Genomic DNA, 11362 nt, shown 5'->3' on the forward strand with positions numbered 1-11362 from the left:
AGTGTGTGTATGGCGTTAGTCACCTTGTCACCTCTTGAGCAGTGTGTGTATGTCATTAGTTACCTTGTCACCCTCTTCAGTCTGATATTTTAATTCAGGTGAGCCTTTGATTAGCGGTTAGTGTCACTTGGATTGTGGCAAGCTAGCAGAACTTGTTTGTTTATGACTATGGTAAGAACATGTCTGGAGCTACGTCAGGAGTGAGAGGCTTTATTCTTTCATAATTGTGTCTGTTACCCCAGCAGGAAGTATCTTGCCCTTCTTTTTTAATCAGAATAGCTACCCAAGGAATCTGCCAGGAGAAAGGACAGGGAAAGAAGGCTTGTGGTCACTCCAGCCCAAGGCAAGACCAGGCCTGCCAAACTCTCCCTTCTTCATTCACCCACCCAGCTTTGCTTCAGTTCTTTCAGAGCTGATTCAGAGTACATTTCATGGTACTGCATGGTACAGCGATTCAGGGCTTAAACAATTGGCTAGGTCGGGCTGCAGAGGGCAAGAGTCATAGCCTGGGCCCACCTGTCCCAACTCTCATAACTTTTTTATGAAAACAATAGAAAACTAATTCAAATAATGAAATTGATCCATTTGCCTAAAATCATTGCTTCTTGATAACTAGGTTTTGGCATGGTTCCATGTGCTAGGGAGAGAAGCAGTATATGTTGAACTTTGTAGGAGTTTAGGAACCATGAAAGAAACACTAAGCTATTTATTTGTCCTTTTTTTTTTCCCTAAGTAGGCAATTCTGTCTCTGTATATTTTGACAAACAACCACTTCACCGTTGGTGCCTTCCATGTGTCACATAAGCACTCTTGTCAATCATGGAATTGGGGCGGGATGCACATTTAGTTAAACAGATAACACTATTTTTGTAGCATGACTGTGTCCTTTCAATATCGCTTTCTACATCGGTCCTGACATTTGGGCCATTCCCTCTTAAACTTCTATGTATTTTTCAAAACAACCCCTTCCAGCAAGTCCTGTCCCTAGCACTGTGTTTTTCTTTCCCACACTGCACTTCTGCTGGTGTAGTCTGAGAGTCAGAGGAGAGTTCTGAAAAAAGTCACGTTCTTGTAATTCTGTTTGACACTGTTTGACTGTTTTAGACTGGAAGAACTGTTGCTCACCAACAGTGAGAAGAAGGTGGTCTCATTTTTCACAAGTTTCAACCATGCACCACCTTCCTGCTTGCTGGGTCTGGTGAGAGCTTGCATTTTGTTTCTTGCATTGACTCCTGGCCCTCCCATTCTAGCCAGTCCCAGGCTGCTGTCTGGCTGTCTCCTAGGATGGGCTAAGTGCCGCTGTGTCCAGCAGCACCTCAGCCTTGCTCGGATTCACCACACTTGGGTTTAGGTGGTGGGTTTCTGGGTAGCCTCAATGCCATAGGAGGTCCCGTGCTGTGGCGGGCTGGCTGGAGCCTGAGCACAGGGTGACCTAGCCGTCCATTTTGTTTTCCTCACTGCACACCTTGGAGTTGTCTGGCCAGGAAAACCTCACTGAGCCATTGCTGAGTAAGGTATCCTCTGAGACATGAACTTGTAGCTCTTTGGTTTTTGTCCTTGGAAGAGTCAAAATATGTAATTCTGTGACAACAGAAGTCATTATGTGGCTGAATGACAGTTTTCTGCCAGGATCGGCCACGGCCACTCCATTTAACTAGTGGCACTCTTGGGAGACAATAGTTAGCACATTTTGTTTCTTGAGTTGGGTTTTCTTTGAGGCAGGGTCTTGCTAGGTAGTCCTGTCTGACCTCTAACAATAGCAATCCCCCTGTTTCTTCCTCCTAAATGCTGGGATAGTACACAGAAGTGTACTACCATACCCAGCTAAAGTTTAGCATGGGAATTCCAAGGTGAAGGCTGTTAACAAAACAAACTTTAATTTGTGTTGTTTGCAGTACTAAGCTTCCCATCCTGGCCCATTTGACGTTGCTACCATGGGTGGGCCTCCCCTGACTCCGGGGTTTACCCTGTGCATTTCAAATGATGTGGGAGCCATGGCATTTGCTCCTGTTGATTTGCCTGACAGCAGGCAAAGCCTCACACTGCCCTCAACCTCCCCACTTTTCCTTCGAAGGACCAATTTTTCATGGTACTTGTCTTGATTGTTTTCATATTGTTCAAATCTGTATTTTTGTATGTAGAGGGAAATAATTTTCTCAATACTAATCACTAATGATACTGTATTGTCATGAAGGAGTTCTTGTTTAATAAATGGACATATAAAATGCTTTAGTGTTTTCTTTCTCTCCCAAAGGCTTTGGGTACCACTTTTGTAACAAGCTTGCCCTGTGGCGGTGAGGTGGAACAGTCGGTTGGCTGTAAGCAGGCTGTAAAGGGACTGGACCAGCTTGCCAGGCTGTGGGGCATTACACAGCCTCTCTGCCTCTGCACATCTGACTGCCTGCATGTTTTCAGTACGTGTTCAGTGACAGTGACCAGAATGTTTTGCTACTTTGCTTGGGCCAGAATGCTGACTAGGGTCCTTGTAGCAGCTGCTCTGAGGTCCCTTACTCAACTAGTTCCTAAACCATTAAGCCTCAACATTTTGTCTGCCGAAGGACACCAACTTAACTAGAGTGTGTGCTTACCCTTTAGTGCCTGGACTACAGGATTGAGTAAGGGCACCAGCAGTGGCCACATGTTACTCTGATGCCCAGCAGAGTAAGTACTGTCTTGCCATTGATGCCAGAGCTGCCAGGACTCACTGTGCCTGCTTGTATGGAAACAGGCAGTTACTGCACAATGTGTCTGTAGGCAGTGGGTGGATTTCTTAGTCAGACACACTCCAAGCATGTAGTCAGTTTGTTTTAATCCATTGTGGCAATTTTTTTTAGGGAGAGGATTCACATGCAAGATAAGAAGGTTACAAATGCCCAAAACATGGGCCCAGAACTCTGGCTCATTCCTGGGGCCTCTTGGGTTACAGAAAAGGCCATTTGTTACATTGTTTTTGTATAAAAAAAAATATAAAAAAAGAAAACCCCATCAAAGACACATACACAGTATCAGCCCCCAAGGGATAGAAGGCCCATGTCACTGGTGGTCCTGCCCAGGTGTCTGGAGGAAGCACTTTACCTTTTAGGATCCCCAGGAGGAGAGTGCTTGGCTGGGCCTGCCCAGCCACTTGTGACTTGGTCACTGCCACTGTATTGGTTGGCTCCCTGTCTGTGGGCCGTGGTAAACAAGTCTTTGGGTTCCTTTCTGCAAAGGTCTCAGACCCCCAGTGGAAGACTTGGCTAGTTAAGTTTCTCCCTGTTTCACAGTGAGGAGGGAAACTTCTTGAACAAAGATTCCTGAAAGTCCTATCAACCGAAGTGCAGGCGTGAACAGAAACACTCTGTGCAGGCTGGGGCTGGTGGCCCAGCCTGCTGTGGTTTTGTCTGTCCCTGTTAATAAAAGGAAGTCTCACCGCACCCCATGCTGCTACATGAACTGCAGTGATTGGCTCTGTTTGGCGTGTGCTTCTGTGGGGCAAAGAGGTTAAAGGGGCCCAAAGACAGAAAGGAGAAGGGAGGATGTTCAACGAGCCCTACCATGCTAGCTCAGCAGCACCAAGCCAACAGCCAATTGTGAGTTGAGGCCTCACTCTGCTCTCCCGTGGGCATTCCCTGCCATGCTCCTGTAGCCACGTGGGGACGGTATGGGTGAGAGGGCTGAGTGGCTCCAGTTGGCAAGCGCAGACAGTCCTTCAGTCAGAATCTGAGTCAGAGTTGGAATTCTCTTCTGGAAGGAAAACAGAGGGTGCTCACACCAGCCCCTGGGCCGTGGCGTAGGAATGGGGGGCACCGCCATCCAGCAGGAGACCTGGGCCCTGCTTCTCCTATCTTAGAGGCAGGCTGGGCACTGGGGCACAGGTAGGGAGAGTAGGCCCTTCTACTTAGCCCAACGCCCACATGCTTCCTACCCAGGTGGTCCAAGCCACCCAGACATTGCCTCTCACCTGCGATGTCAGAACTGTACACCTGCACTCCTTTCTCCACCCCCATTCAGCAGGACAAAGCAAAGACAATAATAATTATCCCTGAACTGAATACACTGAAAGATGCTCCCCCCCCCCTTGTAAAGCTATTTTATGGGTTTAGCTGTTTATAAAGATTATTCTGTAGAACCTTCTGGAACTGTCTGCCTCATAAGACAAGGCACTGTACTCTAATGCCTGTCCCTCGTACTAGCGGGTGTTTTCTGATACTTGTCATGTCCCTTCCCAAGCCCTGCTTCTTCCCCCTCATCCATTAGCCAGGGAGGTACGAGTAGGACAGGCTTGCTATATTCATATTCGGCATGTAGGCCAAGAATACTTTAATTGCAAAACAACTATTTTACATTAAAACCACATAATATTCAAAATGTGTATTCATGGACATCTATGCTCTGGTCCCTGAGCTGGCTGATCAGCATTTGCTACAGATCCCAAAGGCTTGAAGACAGACAGCATCCAGGAGCATTTAACTCACAGACCAGAAAAGAGTTTGGAATGGTATTCATTTTTTAGCACTGAGACAGTCACTGGAACTCCCAATGGAAAATTGGTGGCCCCTAAATCTAACCAACTTGGTCTACTTCAGACATTTAGTATTTAATGGAGATCTTATGGCCAAGACCTGCCCTGAGCAATTCTTGTCTAGCCACAGCACCGCTGCCCTGCTCCAGAGAAGCACTCGGCTCAGGTGCACTTTCTTTGGAAAAAGGTCCGATCAAGCCAGGTAAGGGTTGCCATGAGCTTGAGACCAGCCTGGGCTATAGAGTGAGTTCTAGGCCATTTTGAGCTATACAGACTGAGGTCCTATTTCAAAAACAAACTCAGCCTAAACAAAATCGGGGCCAGACTGTGCCTGTGTTTGCCTGGGTGCTGTGGGCCTCCCAAGGAGGAAAAGAGCTGGGTCTAGTAGGTTGGTCCCAGAAGGAACAATGTCCTGACTGGCTGGCTGCGCAGAGGGGTATTAGGGAGCCTCCAGAGGTGCAGGTTACACCTGCTTTCCTCCTAAGCTGAGGCCCTAGCAGACTAACCTTGACAATGAAGGGGTATGACAGGTAGTCAGTCTGTAAAACACTTCCCATGTTTCCTCCAGCCTCAGACAAAGCAGGTGTCCCCAAGGAAGGGCAGAACTCTACAGCTGTCCTGAAAGTGGTCGGTCAGCTAGGTTCTTTATCAGAAACCACACAGACTGGCCACTCACCTTCTGTCCTATGGGCTGTGGTCTCGTTCCCAGAGTCTCCTTGCTTGAGGAATTTGGCCACTTCATTAAAGATCAGGTAGAAGTCAATGGCAAACACAATTGTGGCAAAAAAGCCAAAAACCTGTGGGATACATTCATGGCATATGGCAGGGGATACAGACAAGGTGGCTAGGAACATTGCAAGGACCTCTGGGAGACTGGGTATAAGCAAGCAGCACTGAGGAGTAACCCAACTAGGACTGATGGGCAGGCACAGCCCTTGAGTTACCACCAATAAGGACTATGGGCCTGGTAGACACCAGCCTCCCAACTGAGGACAGAGTAAGTCTCTAATTAGCAGACTGGAATGGCAGAGACCCACACAGGGACCCAGGGCCTAAGCAGGGGTGGGATGTGCCCAGGTTCCACTATGGAAGTAGGTGCCAAAGGGGAGGACCTGGAGCATTTGGGAGGGATGCTGTTGGGTATCATCAGAGAGGGTTAGGGCAGCCACTCACTCCTGCTGCCTTGTAAGCCCCTTCTGAGTATTTGGCGACAGCAGTGATGGAGATGACGAAGTAGATGAGAGCAGCCGTGACACAGCGCAGGAAGTCCTGAGGAGAGAGGAACATGTCCACTCTGTTCTGATCTCTTGAAATGGGGCACAGCATGGGGAGCCAACACAACCAGCCCCAGCACCCACGGAGTCCCTGTCCGGGCTCCACTTGCACGTCCTGGCCGTGAATCTATTCCTCATGTGCCTCTTGTCTTGAAGACCTCCAGCAACTTACACTGCCCTGTCCCTGGTCCAGCTGTATCTTCTCTGCAAATAGCAAATGGGTATAGACTAGCCTACAGTTTGCTCGGCAGAAATGGGAAGTGGAGAACATCTAGTTCCCCAAGGGTCTTGGCTTTACCACAGTGAGATTCATTTATGATCACAGTCTCTGCTTACTCCCTGAGGTGAGGCTGCAGTGCTGTTAGCTATGACTAGGTGATTACACGGACACTGGAGATTAAAGTCTAGAGAGTAGGGTCTGAGCCCAAGTCATTGGTGGCTTTTTTCAGTGATGCATTTTATCCACTAAAAGGCACTCTCTCGGGACTGCAAGTTCTTCAGGTGGTCACATAAGGTGGTCACATGCCAGACGACCAGACTCTAGGAAGTCCCAAGTCCTCAGTTACCCTGCCTTGCTGGAAATGGCTTGAATGCCTGTGGCTGAGACACATTCCTCCTCTAAGGTCAGAGCAACAGCTCCACCTGGTGGTCAGGAATCATCCTTAGGTGCCCAGTGTCACAGACCAGCTCAGGAGGCTCCTACCATGAGGACCGTGGTCACAGTGCTAATGGGTGGGCAGCGGTGGAGTTGTGTGAGTGTCCTGAATTATCTGAAGCTTTCAAACTGCTCACTATTGCTGCAGACAGTAGGGCTGAAATGTGGAACCCTAGATTCTTTGGGTGACAGCCAACCCCTTCCTTCTGGTTCCCCTGATCCTTACCATCATGGGCCAGCACAAGCCCTGCCACTTGTCATTCAGCTGCATGGCATCAGCAAAGAGGAAGTAGATGGCCAACAGAAACTCCAGAAGAGGCACTGTGAGGAAGGCAGATGCCGAGGATACCACATAGCAGACGAAGGTAATGAATGAAAGGCCCTGCGGAAGAGCAAGGATATTCAAACCCTCTTACCACCCCCAGCCCAGGACATAACCCCGAGTCCTATACCTTGCTGAATCCCTGCTAGGACCCCATCTCGAAGCCCCAGACTCCCTAGCAGGGTGCTTGTGGGGCTGCTGAACTCTTAAGCTCTACGACAGAACATAGCCAGCTTAGCTGTGTCCACAAGGGGGCGAGCCGGAGCTAAAATCTACTGCTTTCAAACCGTCACACCCAACACCTAATTAGGTAAACCTAACTTCATTAAGGATGTTGTGCATGCTGAAGTGGTTGCGGTGGAGACGTACTGACATCTACAGTTGAGTTTGAATGACTGAAAGCACAGGGAGGTGGATGGAAACGGGCGATAGAGAAGGCTGAGCAATGTTAGCCACTGCACAGTTCAGGTGCGGCGATGCAGGGGGGTTGATAGAGATGTCTTGCCACTCCTGCATCTGCGAGTCTTCATGAAAAGAACAACAATAGCTATGCATGAGGCTGGGGTTGCAGCTCAGCTGGTAGAGAACTTGCCTAGGCTACACAAAGCTCTGGGTTCGATCCAGAGCACTGTATAAACTAGGCATGGCGGTACATGCATGGAATCTTAGCACTTGGGAGGGGAAGCAGAGAGACCAGAGGTTCAAAGTCCTCCTCAGCCTGGGATACATGAAACCCAATCTCAACAAAGTCATAACTCTCTTGGAGAGAGTAAAGACATAGGGTTCCTGCTGCACCATTCCCAGTCTATGTGAAAGGTGGGGCTAGCTATACCCCACCAGAAGCCTGGGCCACAATGCTCTAGGTATGGAGGATGCTAAGGCTCACTACTGCAGACTTGTGCATGGCATGGAAACAAGATGAAGAAGATAGGTCAGTGGCTCTTCAAGCCCAATCCTTGCTAAGGTTTCTGGACTTCTCCGCTTCTGATAACCACTTGGGTGCTACTCACAGCCTCTCTATCTATCACTGTGGATGGGTTTGAGTCCATCTATAGCTCAGCAGTTTAAGGAGAAACCCAGGAGTCCTGCATGAGGTACCATGGCTGCTTCAGACAAATGAATTGATCTCAGCAACCCCACTCCCACCCCTTTCGTTGAACATATCATGGGGGAAGCTGAGCTTCCCTTGGGAAAACAGGAAACTTAAGGCTTAGAGAAAGGCTTTCTGAGGTTGCCATCAGCCCCTACTGTATTTCCTTGTCAAAGGCTGCTCTTATACCTCTCCTCTTTCTGTTACCATTCTCCTTAAGAAAGTCTGATTCTGGTGACACTCCCCTGCCCCAACACACACACACACACACACACACACACACACACACACACACACACACACACCACCCCTTGATTCCTGTTTTCTCATGCCCTGATTCTTGGTGGCTGCTTCCCCTAGCTTTCTATCCAGGTTAGACTCCCTACTTGCACGGGACCAAGGGGAGGAATGACTAGGGGTGGCTCCCCTATACCCTATAAGCTTGCCCCTTACCCTTCATATTTTCCTAGGTCTGGATTTCTGGCACCCAGCTAGGGCAAGGACATCTTGTGAGTTCTGGCTGGCTGGCACTCACCCCCTTTCCATGAAGGGCTACTGGGTAGGGTAGGATTGAAGCCAGTGGCCAGTGGATTCAAAGTCCCCGCCCTATGCCCCCAGAAGCTCCCAGAGATCTGAAACGGCCAGTTAGAGAATGGGCGTTAGGTACACTTGGTACCTCGCTTAGGAACAAAGTATTAGGTTCTATTGGTGTCCTAGGGTGGACGCCTCCTTCAAAAGTCATGGGGTACAAGGGCAGAACCCCCGCCCCCATCTATCCTCAAGGCCACTAGATGGTCACCTGTCAAATTTCCTAGCAAAACCACTGTCTCTTCTATCTCCGACTCTAAGTGAGAACGGGTCGGATATTAAGTTGCTAGGAAATCTGAGCAACAAGTGGCTGTCACCATGGGCTGTTTCCTCTTTCCACCGTCTCTCCTCCCACCCCTCTCCCAATCTCCATAGGCTCCATGCCAGTTCCCGCCCCACACGTGATGATGCTGGAGTGTTGGGAGGACAAAGGAGACTTTCCTATCCGGGTGGGGACAAGCAAGGAGGAGGAAGGAGTACGGTGCGGGAGGGAGGAAGAAGAGCATGAAGTCACCCGCTGGCTTGCCACCCTGAGACAGTGGTCTGCCTGCACCTTCACTACGTGGCCCCGGCCTCACCCACTCCCCGGGGGCTCATCCCACTCCGCAGGATCTTCATCAAACAGGCCGCTACGTCTCCACAGAGGAGGTGGGAGGTTGTGCAGAGCGGGCGAGGCCAGAAGGAGCCGAGCGAGCGCAGCAGTCCCGGGGGCCCAGAGAGGGTGGAGGCGCTCGAGGTCACACAGCCGCCGGACTGCCGCTCTAGCGGGGTCCAGGTCCCCAAACCCTGGTCTCTAATCCCTTTCGATGGCCTCGTGGGTTGGAGAAGCCAGGAAAACCACGGCTCGGGCCTGATTCTGATTCGAGCTCGCTACAGAAAAGCCGTAGCAAGTTTGGGGGCGGTGGCCCAAATTCACGCGATTTCCCTGCGCTGGAGATGCAAGGCCCGGGGCTGGGGGGCGCGGGGACCTGGCTTCACGCACCCGGGGAGCACGCGCACTCACCGACTCGGCCAGCAGGAGGCGGCCTTTAAGAGAGCAGAGGAAGGCGCGTGCGGGCAACAGGGCTCGGAGCCCCGGCACTGTCCTGCCACTTCGGGGGCCATGCGTGGACTCCGGGTCGGGCTCTGGCTCTGCGTCCCGGGGCCACATAGCGCCGCTATCTGGTCGAGCCTCGGCCTCACAGTCTCACCCACCGCTCTGGAGGGAAGCGGAAACCCGCTGTGCGGAAGAAGAAAAAGTTGAGTTAGACTAGGCCCGGGACTCATCCTCCACTGCCCCGCCCCCACGTCCCCCATCCCCACCCACAACTGCCCCTCGAACCCTGCCCCGCCCATTCTCCCTCCGTCCATTCTCTACGTAGCCCCATATTTCTGGGACACTGCCCTACCCATCCGTCCCCTCGATCCTCCCATCTGCGCCTCCCCCACTGCCCCTGCCCATATCCTGCCCCATCCTTCCAACCACTCCTCATTGCCTCTCAGACCTAGTCCAGTCTGTCTTCTCTATTTCCCCTTACGTCCTTTGCCTCTTCACTGGCGCTAGGATCCTCCCCGACCCCTTGGCCTTCCATTCTCAGTTCCCCCTCCGTCCTGTCCCGCCCACTGACCCCGGCGCACCCTCGGACCCTTCCCCCTACTCCCTTCCCCACCCGTGGTTCTTTGCACCACACTGCCCCTCCGATCATCCTTGGCCCTCTATCCTCCGGTCATTTCTCATTCTCCACACCTCCCATACTGGTTCTCCCCCCAGCCCATCCCGGTCATTCTCTGTGCCCAGTCTCTCACAGCCTCCTTTACCTGCTCCCCCTATCTTCTGCCCTATTCTCCCACCCCTTCCCATGCTCCCCACCCACCTCCCCACCTCCCCCACTCACTATTTCCGCTCCGTCCCACCCCCTCTGACTCTGTACCTAGGTCCTCCCAGTCCCCCTCAAACCCCAGCTGCGGGGTTTGCTCTGTGTGGCTTGCTGGCTTGGAGTCTTCTTGTGTCGTCTGTCTCCTTACCCCGCCCTGACTGACACAGACCCACTTATCTGCCCTGAGCGCTTCGAGGCCGACCACCTGTCCCTGCTCCGCATTCTGCTCTTTAAGCACGAAATAACTTTCTACCCTAGGCACTTTCTGAACCTAGACAACTCCAGGATCCCCCCTCCACCACTCCCGCCCAGTCCTCTCCACTTGCAGAGTGCTTTCTCCCTCTTGGCTCCTCTTGGAGTTTTCCTACTACTTCCCAGGCCACGCTTCCTCTACTCCTTGGCTTGCCCATCTTCCTCTTCTATTTTTCAGGTCACACTCCCTGTCAGGCCTCAGCTAGCACGTCCTTCTTCCTGGCCTCTTTTGTTAGCTGCCTCAGGCTTGGGTTTATTCCTTACTGGACTAACCAGAGATCTGGAATTGTCCTTGTTCTCCCCCACCACTATCCCATCCCGGATGCTCTCTAACTACCACTAAGTTTGCACTCCTGCCCCCCCATAACTACTATGAGGCTCTTCAAGAAGTCGCTGCTTTCTTCCTTGTCAGCTAGATAAACTTAAGTCACTAGTCATGCTCCCTCCCACTGTGCCCTCAGGAAAATTGATGCTTCCTCTTGCCATGGGGACTTTTTACAACTGTCCTTTCTAACCATTCACGTGATGTGTGTGTGTGTGTGTGTGTGCGCGCGCGCGCGCGCGCGTGTGCGTGCATTCTCTTGTGTCTGGGTGCTGATAGAGACCAGGGGTGATTATAGCTGTCTTTGGCTACTTTGTGGTTTCTTCTTTCTTCCACCCTTCTCCATACCTTTCCCTCCACTCTTTTAACCCTTTAACTAGATAAGAGAGAAAACTGGATAGAGAGTGAAAGAAAAAGGAAAGAGATCCCTGAATAAAGTCAGGGGCTGGAAAGAGGTGACATTGTTATTAGACCTTCCTGCTGATTAAGGGCATTGAGTTCC

At 51.2% G+C, this 11362-nt stretch overlaps 1 protein-coding gene across 1 annotated transcript; it reads right to left on the bottom strand.

The window, feature by feature from the left end:
* Window positions 1–2793: 2793 nt before the first annotated feature.
* Cmtm3 (CKLF-like MARVEL transmembrane domain containing 3) lies at window positions 2794–9649 on the bottom strand. Its single transcript, NM_001106164.1, is given in 5 exon segments — window positions 2794–3723; window positions 5178–5298; window positions 5675–5770; window positions 6657–6812; window positions 9434–9649. Coding segments are annotated over 5 exon segments (555 nt in total). The 5' UTR covers window positions 9581–9649; the 3' UTR covers window positions 2794–3688.
* Between the last annotated feature and the right edge of the window lie 1713 nt (window positions 9650–11362).

This window comes from Rattus norvegicus, chromosome 19 (genome assembly GCF_021556685.1).
Source record: "Rattus norvegicus strain SHRSP/BbbUtx chromosome 19, alternate assembly SHRSP_T2T, whole genome shotgun sequence".
In the NCBI taxonomy this organism is placed as follows: domain Eukaryota; kingdom Metazoa; phylum Chordata; class Mammalia; order Rodentia; family Muridae; genus Rattus; species Rattus norvegicus.